Source organism: Cherax quadricarinatus, unplaced genomic scaffold (assembly GCF_038502225.1).
Source record: "Cherax quadricarinatus isolate ZL_2023a unplaced genomic scaffold, ASM3850222v1 Contig49, whole genome shotgun sequence".
Taxonomy (NCBI): Eukaryota; Metazoa; Arthropoda; class Malacostraca; order Decapoda; family Parastacidae; genus Cherax; species Cherax quadricarinatus.
In genome coordinates, this window is record NW_027195075.1 from 412,870 (window position 1) to 428,037 (window position 15,168).

Consider the following 15,168-nt stretch of genomic DNA (forward strand, 5'->3'; position numbering starts at 1 on the left):
CAGAAGCAAAACAGACAGATAAATGATGGTGATAATGACAGTATAGTAGCTAGGAATGATAACCTTAATTCCATATGTAATACATACATAGGTCAATGTGAGACAATACAACCATTATTATCTCAAACACTACCAAACAGGTGCATACACTGTACTAAAGTATGCATGAAAAACAGAAAAGACACCTTATGTAAAATGTGTAAGGGGTGGGTGCATGATGGATGTATGTGTAATTACAGCAACGGTGCCAGAATTCATTTTGTGTGTAACAAATGCACTTTGGCACAGTTACCCTTTAGCAGTGTTGACATTGATTTACTTAATTTTAATACAAATGACCCATTGCCATATACTGATGATTATAATTGTTTTATGAAAACAGGCCTTCACTTTATTCATGTCAACGCAAGATCACTTCTTCCTAAATTGGCAGAGATTAGGATTCTAGCTAACAAAATTAGGGCGGCAGTTATAACCATCTCTGAATCCTGGTTGGATGATACAGTGACTGACGACGAGGTCAAAATAGAAGGTTACAATATAAAACACTTAGATAGGAACAGAAAGGGTTGTGGAGTATGTGCCTACATTAGAAATGACTTAGCTTACAACCCAAGACCTGATTTAAATAACATTAAACTGGAGATTCTATGGTTTGAAGTGCTGCTTCCCAAGACCAAACCCATCTTAGTAGGAACTAGTTACCGCCCTCCCACCCAGGACCAGTTCTTAGAAGACTTTTCCAGAGTATTGTCCGGACTTGAAAACAATTGCGAGACAATAATACTGGGCGACTTCAATATCTGTTTTCAGCAGCAAAATAATGGGCTATGCAAAAGGTATAAGCAAATTCTAGGTTTAAATAGTTACACTCAACTAATTAATACACCAACCCAAATCACACAATTCTCAGCCACCCTAATTGACCACATACTTTGTAACCGCGCTGAGAACATTAGTCAGTCAGGCGTCATTACCACAGGTCTTAGTGATCATTTCATCATTTACTGCACCAGGAAAATCACTAGGGATAGGATAGGCCTACACAGGACAATAAAAATGAGGTCAACTAGAAACTACAGTAAAGAAACACTGGTAAATAGACTACACAATTGTGACTGGACAGTGATAACAAGTTGCACGGACGTAAACGATGCCTGGGAAAAATTCAAAACAATGTTCACTACCATCCTTGATAATATTGCACCAGTTAAAGAGGTCAGGATTAAACGAAGAACTGAGATATTAGATAATATGAAATTCAGAGACCAGCTGCTAAAAAGTTTTAAAACCGACAGGATATTGCAGCACTAAATGAATTCCAAAGGGTGAGGAACAGAGTACAGAGACTTATAAAAGGAGCAAAGGCAAAGCACTATTGCTCAAAAATTGAAGAGTATAAGCATAACCCCAGAAAGCTCTGGCAACAACTAAAACAGTTGGGGTATAGCCATAAGCCAGTAGATAGGTCTAACATAGTACTCACTATCGATAATGAGGTATGCCACGAAACATCTAAGGTGACAAATTGCTTTAATTTCTACTACACATCTGTTGCATCAACACTAGTAAGTAAACTACCAGCTGCATCAAATACCTTTAACACAGACTCTGATAAGTTTCAAACATACTATACCAATAAAGGGGTAACCCCAAACAGTTGTCAACTAGTAAGTTTATCTCATGACTTTATTCAAAAAGAACTAAGCAGGTTAAACCCAACTAAGATCACAGGCCCTGATAACATCCTGTCTAAGTTCCTAAAAGATGGTGCTTCTGAACTGTCAATCCCTATTGCTCACATAATAAATCTATCAATCACCACTAATACCATACCGGAGGGGTTCAAGGAGGCCAGAGTTACTCCTGTCTTCAAGAAAAATGGTAGGTCTGATGTCAGCAACTACAGTGGACCCCCGGTTAACGATTTTAATCCGTGCAAGAGGGCTCATCGTTATGCGAAATAATCGTTATGCGAATGAATTTTCCCCATAAGAAATAATGGAAATCAAATTAATCCGTACAAGACGCCCATAAGTATGAAAAAAATTTTTTTTTACCACATGAAATGTTAATTTTAATACACACAAACTGAAAAAGGCATGCACAATTAAATGACACTTACTTTTATTGAAGATCTGGTGATGATTGATGGGATGGGAGGAGGGGAGAGCATTATCTTCTTACTGTTTAGAAGGGGAATCCCCTTCCATTACGACTTGAGGTAGCAAGTCCTTTTCCGGGGTTACTTCCCTTCTTCTTTTAATGCCACTAGGACCAGCTTGAGAGTCACTGGACCTCTGTCGCACAACAAATCTGTCCATAGAGCTCTGTACCTCCCGTTCCTTTACGATTTGTCTAAAATGGGCCACAACATTGTCATTGAAATAGTCACCAGCACGGCTTGCAACAGCTGTGTCAGGGTGATTTTCATCTATAAAGGTTTGCAGTTCAACCCACTGTGCACACATTTCCTTAATCTTTGAAGTAGGCACAATGGATTCCACAACTGGCATAGGCTTCTCAGGGTTAGCCCCAAACCCTTCAAAATCTTTCTTAATTTCCATACTAATTCTCACCCTTTTTACCACAGGGTTGGCACTAGAAGCTTTCTTGGGGCCCATGGTCACTTATTTTCCAGAAACAGCACCGAAAACACTGTAATAATACGAAATATTCCGAGTGTATGCTTGGATGTTACCGCGGAGGCTGGCTGGTAAACAATGGGACGGCCGGCACATGTGAGGCTGGCTGAGGGCACATTGGACGCGTCTCGGACGAAAATCGGTAAGCGGGTTTTTAATCGGTATGCGCGGCAAAAATTTTGCGATAAAAGTAATCGGTATGCGGAAAAATCGCTATGTGATGCCATCGTTATGCGGGGGTCCACTGTATAGGCCTGTTAGTATACTCAGTATAATATCCAAAATTCTAGAGAGGGCGGTGTATTCTCAAGTAGTTAAGTACCTTAATGACAACAACATTCTCCATAGCTATCAATCGGGCTTTAGAAGATCTTACTCAACCGACACCTCCCTAATTAATCTGATGGATTACCTGAGAACTGAAATGTCAAAGGGGAACCTCATAGGTATGGTAACCTTAGACCTGCAAAAGGCCTTCGATACTGTCAACCACAATATACTATGTACGAAACTTCAAGCTATCGGTATAGGTTCTGTAGACTGGTTTAAGTCCTACCTTAGCAACAGGAGACAAATTGTCAAAATCAACAAAACGGAATCAGAACCCCTGCCGATAACATGTGGAGTTCCCCAAGGTAGTATTCTGGGTCCCTTATTATTCTTACGTTATGTCAATGACATGCCTGTCAGTGTCATGTGCAAACTCTTACTGTATGCAGATAACAGTGCCCTGTTAGTGTCAGGTAAAGACCCACAAGATATAGCTAATGTTTTAACACTGGAACTGGAGTCCTGCAGCAAATGGTTAGTAGACAACAAACTATCATTACACCTCGGGAAGACTGAAGCCATCACTTTGGTTTCATCAGTAAAATATCTGGGAATCCCCTTTGACCCATGCATGTCAGGAGAATTGATAGGGAACAGTGTAGTAAAGAAAGCGAATGCCAGACTGAAGTTCCTGTATAGACAAGCACAGTGTCTACCTACTGAGGCTCGCAGGACCCTATGTCTAGCCCTTATACAATGTCATATGGATTATGCTTGCTCTTCATGGTACTCTGCCTTGAAAAAAAAACTGAAAGATAGACTGCAAATCACCCAGAACAAAATCGTAAGATTCATCCTGGGGCTGGGACCAAGAGAGCATGTAGGCCAGAATGAATTACAGCAGTTGGATATGCTGAATGTTGAAGACAGAGTAAAACAACTGAAGCTAAATCATGTTTATAAAATTGCTCAGTGTCCAGAATATCTTGCTGTCAATTTTGTCAAGGTTGGAAACCAAAGCAATCATAGTACTAGGGGGAGAGAGCACAACTTTGTAGTACCCATAGTCATTGGCCAGACTTCAAACACCTTTTATTGTACAGCAATAAAGGAATGGAACAGACTACCCGCACATGTCAAAGCCAGTCATAGCATGAACCAGTTCAAGAAGAGTGCCAAAAGGTGTCTGATGAATGTAGCTACAGAAAGGGAGGGGAATGATTTTCTTTTTTTTAGCTAACATAAGTGTAAATTTTACCTTATTCCTAGTAATGATCTTCGTATTGTAGATAGTCTTAATGACCTCGTGTAGTAGATAGTCTTTTTAGTATGATAATAAGATGTTATCTTCATTATAGAATAATAAGAAAAAATTATAACCTTTATATTATAATAATAAAGTAAAAGGACCCCAATGGAAATAAGTCACTCTGTCTGACTTTTTGGGTTATCCCAAGTTCTCTACACATATGCTGCTATGTATGATAATTCTATGTAACTGTATTTGTGTATACCTAAATAAACTTACTTACTTACTTACTTACTAAACATAGGTTAGGTAAACATAGGTTTGGTAAACATATTTTAGGTAAACATACGTTTGGAAGGAAGGCGGGGTAGGGGTCGGCCTAGAAAGGGTTGGAGGGAGGGGGTAAAGGAGGTTTTGTGTGCGAGGGGCTTGGACTTCCAGCAGGCATGCGTGAGCGTGTTTGATAGGAGTGAATGGAGACAAATGGTTTTTAATACTTGACGTGCTGTTGGAGTGTGAGCAAAGTAACATTTATGAAGGGATTCAGGGAAACCGGCAGGCCGGACTTGAGTCCTGGAGATGGGAAGTACAGTGCCTGCACTCTGAAGGAGGGGTGTTAATGTTGCAGTTTAAAAACTGTAGTGTAAAGCACCCTTCTGGCAAGACAGTGATGGAGTGAATGATGGTGAAAGTTTTTCTTTTTCGGGCCACCCTGCCTTGGTGGGAATCGGCCGGTGTGATAATAAAAAAAAAAAAATAATAATACGTTTGGTAAACATAGGTTTGGTAAACATAGGTTTGGTAAACAGGTTTGCTAGAGCTGCCACTTTCTTTAACAGTCTTTGGTGCGGAACTCAATCAAAAGCCTTACTAAAATCTAAGTAAATAATATCAAATTCTTTATCGTGGTCAACAGCCTCCAAAGCTTTACTGAAGAAAGTTAATAAATTAGTTAGACAAGAACGGCCTCTTGTGAATCCATGCTGAGTATCATTAATCAAGCTATGCTTATCGAGATAGCTTCTTATAATCTCAGCTATAATTGACTAGTAATTTGCCTACAATTGAGGTCAGGCTTATTGGGCAGTTATTAGATGGTAACGACTTGTCCCCTGTTTTAAAAATAGGAATTACATTAGCCATCTTCCACATATCAGACACTACACTTGTTTGAAGAGATAAATTAAAAATATTAGTTAATGGTTCACAGAGTTCCATTTTGCATTCCTTAAGAACCCTTGAAAAAACCTCATCAGAACCCGGTGACTTATTTTGCTTCAGTCGGTCTATCTGCTTCACAACCATTTCACTAGTGACTGTGATGTTACATAATTTATCTTCTTCTGGCCCACTCTAAAAATTAATTACTGGAATATTATTAGTGTCTTCCTGTGTAAAAACCGAGAGAAAATAATTATTTAAAATCGAGCACATTTCATTCTCTTTGTCAGTAAGATGCCCATAGTTATTTTTAAGGGGACCTATCTTATCTCTAACTTTTGTTCTATAAACCTGGAAAAAACTTTTTGGGTTAGTCTTAGAATCCCTAGCAACTTTAATTTCATAGTCCCTTTTAGCTTTTCTTATCCCCTTTTTAATGTCCCTCTTAATATCAATATACTGATTCATAAGATGACCCTCACCTCTTTTGATACGCCTATAAATTCCATTCTTATGCCCTAATAGGTATTTGAGCCTATTATTCATCCATTTTGGGTCATTTCTATTTGATCTAATTTCTTTATATGGGATAAACGTTCTTTGAGCAGCATGTATAGTGTTCAGAAAACTGTCATATTAATAGCTCTCTTCGTTACCCCAGTCAACAGATGATAAGTGTTCTCTAAGCCCATCGTAATCTGCTAAGCGAAAATTTGGGACTGTTACTGAGTTATCCCTACTATTATACTTCCATTCAATGCTAAATGTAATTGATTTGTGGTCGCTAGCACCCAGTTCCTCTGAAACTTCTAAATTATTAACAAGGGATTCATTGTTTGCCAGAACTAAGTCAAGCAGGTTATCACCCCTTGTAGGTTCTGTCACAAACTGCTTCAAAAAACAATCCTGAACTACTTGTAAGAAGTCGTATGATTCTAAATTCCCAGTCAAGAAATTCTATTCAATATGACTAAAGTTAAAGTCTCCTAGAATTACTACATTATCGTGCCTTGTGGCCCTAACAATTTCCTCCCATAGTAGTGTCCCCTGGTCCCTATCTAAGTTTCGGGGACAGTATATCACACCTAAAATTAATTTTTCATGCCCCTCTGAAAATTTTATCCAAACAGACTCTGTATGTGTTGCTTCAGACTTAATACCCGTTTTTATGCAACAGTTCAAGCGATCTCGGACATACAATGCCACCCCACCCCCCTTCCCGATACTTCTATCTACTTGGAACAATTTAAAACCCTGAATGTGACATTCCGCAGGCATGTCCCGGCTTTTTTAATTAAACCACGTCTCAGTTAAGGCAAATACATCAATGTTACCTGCACTAGCAACTAGTCTCAACTCGTCCATCTTATTCCTAGCACTGCGACTATTCGTGTAATATATATTTAAAGACCCTCCTCTGTCTTTACCCTTCCTGCTCCTTTCTGTTATTCCACTAAACCTATTACCGTCCTTGTCAATTAGTGCCACTGGCTTTCCAATATCCACCTCATTTTGCCTATTACTAGTTCTCCTAGTACTCATATTACTACACTGCGACTTCACTGTTTTCCCGCCAAAACCCATACCACTAACTATTCCTAGTTTAAAGACCTAACAGCTCCCTCCACTGCGTTGGCCAGTGCTCCCACCCCACACAGAGTGGTGACGTGTACTTAGCTCTGTGAAGACCTGTTTGCACGCTCTCTACGAATTGAAGCAAGATGCCCTCCATGGAGCAACTTTATCAACAGCTCAAGGAAGAATTGAGGATGGCGAAAATGGAGATTCGGCGACTGACCGAAGAAAACAAGAAGATTCGTAGTAGTCCTCCTGTTTTGAGTCCTCAGGTCAAGAAGGGAAACTGGTCAGTGGCTGGACAGCAGGGAACGAAGTTGACGATCAAGAAGACGAATGGAAAGGTAGAAACGATGAAGAAGAAAGAGACTGCCGTGGAAACTGTTGTGGAAACATCTAATACATTCTCAGTGCTACCCGACGAATGTGAGTCAACTACTGGGAATGTCACGACGAACGACATCAATGAAGGTAAGAATATTGTTGATGTTGGGGATAGCCAAGTTAGGTATATGGATAGGGCGTTCTGCTTGAAGGACAGGAGTAGGAGACAGAGAGTTTGCTTTCCTGGGACTGGGATGGAGGATATTGTTAGCCGTCTGGATGACATCATGAGAGGTAATGGGAGCAATCCTATTATCTGTCTCAGTGCTTGAGGCAACGATGTTGGCAGACGTAGGAGTGAAGACCTGATTAGCAGGTATAGGTCAGCAATAGAAATAATTAGGAGTAAGGGTGGGAACCCTGTCATATGTGGTATTTTGCCAAGGAGAGGAGTTGGAAATGAATGGTTGTCCACGACAATTGGTGTCAATTGCTGGCTGGACAAATACTGTAAGGAAAATGCAGTAACATTCGTTGACAACTGGGACCTCTTCTATGGCAGAAATGACATGTATGCCAGGGATGGGGTTCACTTATCTAGGTCTGGGGTGGGAGCACTGGCAACTACAGTGGAGGGAGCTGTTAGGGCTTTAAACTAGGAATAGTTAGTGGTATGGGTTTTGGCACTAAAACAGTGAAGTCCCAGTGTAGTAATATTACGAGTTCTAGGGGAACTAGTAATAAGCAGAACGAGGTAGATATTGAAAAGCCAGTGACTTTGGATGATAAGGAGAGTAACAGGTTTAGTAGAAAAACAGAAGCGAGCAGGAAGGGAGAGTCTTTCAATGTTTATTATGCTAATTGCCGTAGTGCTAGGAATAAGATGGACGAGTTGAGACTAGTTGCTAGTGCAGGTAACATTGATGTATTTGCCTTAACTGAGACGTGGTTTAATTCAAAAAGTCGGGACATGCCTGCGGAATGTCACATTCAGGGTTTTAAATTGTTCCAAGTAGATAGAAGTATCGGGAAGGGGGGTGGGGTGGCATTGTATGTCCGAGATCACTTGAACTGTTGCATAAAAAGGGGTATTAAGTCTGAAGTAACACATACAGAGTCTGTTTGGATAGAATTTTCAGAGGGGCATGAAAAACTGATTTTAGGAGTGATATACCGTTCCCCAAACTTAGATAGGGACCAAGGGAGACTACTATGGGAGGAAATTGTTAAGGCCACAAGGCACGATAATGTAGTAATTCTAGGAGACTTTAACTTTAGTCATATTGATTGGAATTTCTTGACTGGGAATTTAGAATCATACGACTTCTTAGAAATAGTTCAGGATTGTTTTTTGAAGCAGTTTGTGACAGAACCTACTAGGAGAAATAACCTGCTTGACTTTGTTATGGCAAACAATGAATCCCTTTTTAATAATTTAGAAATTTCAGAGGAACTGGGTGCTAGCGACCACAAATCAATTACATTTAGCATTGAATGGAAGTACGATAGTAGCGATAACTCAGTAAGAGTCCCAGATTTTCGCTTAGCAGATTATGATGGGCTTAGAGAACACTTATCATCTGTTGACTGGGGTAACGAAGAGAGCTATCAATATGACAGTTTTCTGAACACTATACATGCTGCTCAAAGAACGTTTATCCCATATAAAGAAATTAGATCAAATAGAAATGACCCAAAATGGATGAAAAATAGGCTCAAATATCTACTAGGGCATAAGAATGGAATTTATAAGCTTATCAAAAGGTGAGGGTCATCTTATGAATCAGTATATTGACATTAAGAGGGACATTAAAAAGGGGATAAGAAAAGCTAAAAGGGACTATGAAATTAAAGTTGCTAGGGATTCTAAAACTAACCCAAAAAGTTTTTTCCAGGTCTATAGAACAAAAGTTAGAGATAAGATAGGTCCCCTTAAAAATAACTATGGGCACCTTACTGACAAAGAGAATGAAATGTGCTCGATTTTAAATAATTATTTTCTCTCAGTTTTTACACAGGAAGACACTAACAATATTCCAGTAATTAATTTTTATAGTGGGCTAGAAGAAGATAAATTATGTAACATCATAGTCACTAGTGAAATGGTTGTGAAGCAGATAGACAGACTGAAGCAAAATAAGTCGCCGGGTCCTGATGAGGTTTTTTCAAGGGTTCTTAAGGAATGCAAAATGGAACTCTGTGAACCATTAACTAATATTTTTAATTTATCTCTTCAAACAGGTGTAGTGTCTGATATGTGGAAGATGGCCACTGTAATTCCTATTTTTAAAACAGGGGACAAGTCGTTACCGTCAAATTACCGCTAGAGTCAATTATAGCTGAGATTATAAGAAGCCATCTCGATAAGCATAGCTTGATTAATGATACTCAACATGGATTCGCAAGAGGCCGGTATTGTCTAACTAATTTATTAACTTTCTTCAGTAAAGCTTTTGAGGCTGTTGACCACGATAAAGAATTTGATATTATTTATTTAGATTTTAGTAAGGCTTTTGATAGAGTTCCGCACCATAGACTGTTAAAGAAAGTGGCAGCTCATGGCATTGGGGGAAAAGTGCTCTCATGGATCGAGTCATGGCTCACTGACAGGAAGCAGAGAGTGTCCATAAATGGGGTTAAATCTGAGTGGGGATCTGTAGCAAGTGGCGTTCCACAGGGATAAGTCTTGGGCCCATTGTTGTTTATAATATATATTAATGATCTTGATGAGGGAATTACTAGTGATATGAGCAAATTCGCCGATGACACAAAGATAGGTAGGATAATTGATTCAAACGTAGATGTTATGGAACTTCAGGAGGATTTAAACAAACTGTATTCTTGGTCAGAAAAGTGGCAGATGCAGTTCAATGTAGATAAATGCATGGTTCTGAAGCTTGGGAGTGCCCATAACCCTAGTACTTATAAGTTAAATGATGTAGAACTTAGCCATACAGATTGCGAAAAGGACTTGGGGGTTATGGTGAGCAGCACCTTAAACCAAGACAGCAATGCCTAAGCGTACGTAATAAGGCAAATAGATTACTGGGATTTATATCAAGAAGTGTAAGCAACAGAAGTCCAGAGGTCATACTGCAGCTTTATACATCATTAGTAAGGCCTCACCTAGATTATGCAGCTCAGTTCTGGTCTCCATATTACAGAATGTACATAAATTCGTTAGAAAACATTCAGTGTAGGATGACTAAATTAATACATAGCATTAGAAATCTTCCTTATGAAGAAAGATTGAAGACTCTTAAGTTACATTCACTTGTTAGATGAAGAATGAGGGGAGACCTGATCGAAGTGTATAAGTGGAAGATAGGTATTAATAAAGGGGATATTAATAAGGTCTTGAGGATGTCTCTCCAAGAGAGAACCCGCAGTAATGGATTTAAATTAGATAAGTTTAGATTTAGAAAGGACGTAGGAAAGTATTGGTTTGGAAATAGGGTAGTTGATGAGTGGAACAGTCTACCTAGTTGGGTTATTGAGGCTGGGACTTTGGGTAGTTTCAAATTTAGGTTGGATAAGTACATGAGTGGGAGGGGTTGGATTTGAGTGGGACTTTCACATCAGAGCTTATTTCTTGGGTAGCATTGAAAATTGGGTTGGGCAAATGTTTTGTTAGTGGGATGAATTGTAAAGGACCTGCCTAGTATGGGCCAACAGGCCTCCTGCAGTGATCCTCCTTTCTTATGTTCTTATGTTCACACCTAGATAAGTGAACCCCATCCCTGGCATACATGTCATTTCTGCCATAGAAGAGGTCCCAGTTGTCAATGAATGTTACCGCATTTTCCTTACAGTATTTGTCCAGCCAGCAATTGACACCAATTGCCCTGGACAACCATTCATTTCCAACTCCTCTCCTTGGCAAAATGCCACATATGACAGGTTTCCCACTCTTCCTCCTAATTATCTCTATTGCTGACCTATACCTGCTAATCAGGTCCTCACTCCTACGTCTGCCAACATCGTTGCCTCCAGCACTGAGACAGATAATAGGATTTCTCCCATTACCTCTCATGATGTCATGCAGACGGCTAACAATATCCTTCATCCCAGCCCCAGGAAAACACACTCTGCCTCCTACTCCTATCCTTCAAGCAGAATGCCCTATCCATGTACCTAATCTGGCTATCCCCAACAACAACAATGTTTTTACCTTCCTTGGCGTCGTCCGTCGTGATGCTCCCAGTAGTCGACTCACATTCGCCAGGTAGCATTACACCACTTGTAGAATTCGTCAAGACGTTCTCGATGGTCTTCGTTGGGGTTTCTAGGGATGTCTCAATCACGTCTGCCAATGCTTCTTTGGTGCTCGTTGTGGCATTCCCAGTAGAACACTCACATTCGTCAGGTAGCACCGAGAATGGATTGGAAGTTTCCACGGTAGTCTTCTGGTTTTTCGTTGTTTTTGCCTCTCCAACCGTTTTCTTGATCCTCTCACCCTCTCTGTTTCTGTCTCTGTCTCTGTTTCTCTCTCTGTTTCTGTATCTGTCTCTGTCTCTCTCTTTAACATACCACCAGTTTTCACCGAGAGACAGAGAGATATATAGAGAGGTTGACCACTTTCAACAGCACATTATCATTCATGCACTCACTTTCACTGTACCAAAACAAATTATGCAGCACCATTGACGTGTTGCAAAACTCATAATTTTTTTTACAATCTATCCGTTGTTAGCAGGCTGAAGGCATTGTGCCTGCTGTGTTTACACGTGGATGCTGACATAGCACAGCATCAGGTACTCTTGACGTGTTGAACCACTCACACATATTATTACCACCTACCCTTGTTTGCAGGCTGGAGGGTTCGTACCTGATGTGTTTACAGTGGTGGCTGGCATAGTTTCTGGCACCCTTGACCTCTTGCATCATGCACGAGTATCGTTACCTCCTACTCCTTCAAAGGGTCATTATGTATTCAACTTATCAACTGCAGCTCGTGTTATCCACTCTGTCAGCTTCCTCAGGAAAGAATCCATGGAAACAAGGAGACATTTCGTAAGGTAAGTTTCAGGAGCAAATCTACATTTGTTGTTCTATTATTAGGACATTTATTTTCATGGTCAGTGAGAGAGGTGGCAATTTAATTTACACTAAAACTCTTAATTTCATCACTTTCCTAATTCTATCCCTCCCTTCTCCCTCCATACATCGCTCACTCCCTACTTCCATCCCTTCCTCTCTTTCTCCCTCTTTCTTACCTCCCTTCCTCCCTCTTTCTTCCTTCCTTCCCTCTTTCCTACCTCTTTCTTCCTCCCTCCCTCCATTTCTCACTCCTTCCCTCCTCCTCCCTCCCTCCCTTCCTCCTCCCTCACAACTCCAACACAAATATTTACTTTACTATAGGTTAATGCGCCTTATGTCCTCACCATATACATTTTGTTTACATTTGCTAACATTAGATACATTACAAGTATGCTGCTGCCCTGTTCTATATGACAGTTACAGTGTAGGAACAAATGTTAAATATGTTTTCGTCATATTCTATCATGCAGGATAGGGTAAATACAGTGTTGAACTCTGTCAGCTGAGCTGGAACACTTACAAAATCCTCAGTATTGGAGCTAAAGTCATTCACAAAATATACGATGACAACAGACAGTGAAATTCCAATGTACAGGTGCACTTGTGACGATTTTGTGTGTAAAATAATTAAAAAAAAATTGGTCAACTATTAGGAGATGAAGATCAGTAGAGCAATTAATAATAACAATAGCTTTATTTACTACAAGTACATGTACAAGGTATACAGGCCTAGCTGACATCAATGACAGAGCATTTCGGGCAAATGCAGAGCATTTCGGGCAAATTAAGTCAGGATGCAACCCACACCAGTCGACTAACACCCAGGTACCCATTTTACTGATGAGTGAACATAGACAACCGGTGTAAGGAAACACGTCCAGTGTTTCCACTCCTTCCCCGGGAATCAAACCTGTTTTTTATTTTTTATTTATTTATTTATTAATTTGAATGATACAGAGAAGTACAAGGAATACAATTTTTAAAGTGCAGCATGCCAAAGCACCTTGTATGCAGAGCATTATGGGCAGGCTTAAAATTAACTTAAGATTAACTAAGCAATGATATATTCAGTGGTACAAAAATTATTGTAAAACAGATAACAATTTAGTACAAATGAGTATTACAAAGACAGGTCATATGGTCATTACTGTGTTGCTGTGTAATCAGTAGAATGTATTATGTTAGGTAATGAAGTTAAATAGTAACAAAGTTTGATTGGGTCACAGGTTGACATTTATGAGATACAGTAATGAGATACATATTTGAGATACAATTTATGAGAAACAATTATTCAGTATTTATTTAGTTGTGGGTGAGTAAGTGATTTTTGAGAAGAGACTTGAATTTATAAACAGACAGTGTTTCTTTTATATTCACAGGTAATGAATTCCAGATTTTAGGGCCTTTTATGTGCATTGAGTTTTTGCATAGCGTGAGATGGACACGAGGAACATCAAAGAGTGATCTGTGCCTTGTGTTATGGTCATGTGTTCTGTTGAGGTTGGTAAGGAGATGTTTGAGGGGAGGGTTTATGTCAGAGTTAAGTGTTCTATGTATGTAGTAGGTGCAGTAATAAGTATGGATGTTTTGTATTGTGAGTAGGTTTAGAGTTTTGAATATTGGTGGAGTGTGCTGTCTGTAGTGGGAATTTGTTATCATTCTGACTGCAGCCTTTTGTTGGGTGATTAGTGGTCTGAGATGGTTTATTGTTGTTGAGCCCCATGCAAAAATTCCATAGGTGAGATAGGGGTAAATAAGTGAGTGATATAGGGCCAGGAGGGCTGACTGTGGAACATAGTACCGTATCTTCGATACTGTATGTAAAACACATAGGCAACCTACTTTCTGTATTCGATTGAAGAAGCCTACTGTGTAGGCGAACGTTTCGGAATAAAGTTGCCTAACTGTTGCCTATGTGGTCTTGGAATTTTTTTTGGAAATTTGTTGTATATGTGTTTGAAATTTGAGTCTATTATCAAGGTGGATTCCTAGGAATTTTCCCTCTGTGAGTTTTGTGATAGGTGATCCATTTATCATTATGTTAAGAGACACATCTGCAGCTCTGTTACCAAACTGAATGTAGTAGGTTTTGTCAATGTTTAGAGTAAGTTTGTTGGTCCTCATCCAGGTTGATATTTTCTGTAATTCGGTATTTACAGTATTGGCTAGCATGACTGGGCTCGGGTGAGAGTAGACGTATGTAGTGTCATCTGCAAATAGTGTGGGTTTGAGTAGTTGCGATGCATTTGGTAGGTCATTTATGTATATGAGAAAGAGAAGAGGGCCTAGGACACTTCCCTGTGGGACACCAACTGTAATTGGCTGTGCGGAAGAGTTTGCCCCATTTGTGTACACATATTGGCTTCTGTTGCTGAGGTATGACTTTAGGTAGTTGAGGGAGTGCCCTCTTATACCATAGTGCGACAATTTTATGTGGAGCAAGTCGTGGTCAACTGTATCGAAAGCTTTACGTAAGTCAATGAAGATCCCCAGTGGGACTTCTTTTTTCTCTATTGCTGTATAAATATGTTCTAGCATGTGGATAATAGCATCATTAGTATTTTTATTAGGCCTGAGCCCAAATTGACAGGGGTTGAGTATGTTATGGGAGATGAGGTAGGAATAGATACGCTTATGGATTAATTTTTCAAAGATTTTAGAGAGAGGGTGTAAGTTGTATATTGGCCTATAGTTATTCAAGTCTGTGTGGTCTCCTCCTTTATGGATTGGGGTGACCCTTGCTATTTTGAGAACTGTAGGAAAGGTAGAGGATTCAGTGGATTTGTTAAAGAGTGTTTTAATGATTGGTGATAGTACCTGTGACACTTTTTTGTATATAATGGGTAGTAAGGTATTTAAATCTCCTGTCTTGTTTTTTAGTTTGTTGATAATAAGGGAGATTTC

The 15,168-nt window shown here is 39.6% G+C and overlaps 1 protein-coding gene across 1 annotated transcript in view; it reads left to right on the forward strand.

Annotated features, from left to right (window-relative positions):
• Positions 1–15,168, forward strand: part of LOC128700457 (dynein axonemal heavy chain 12-like) — a gene marked incomplete at its 5' end in the record, with an annotated part of 447,977 nt that overhangs the window by 409,354 nt on the left and 23,455 nt on the right. The window contains one exon of the mRNA XM_070079936.1: positions 12,037–12,242. Within this exon, the coding sequence (XP_069936037.1) occupies positions 12,037–12,242 (206 nt within the window). The remainder of the gene's footprint in view (positions 1–12,036; positions 12,243–15,168) is intronic.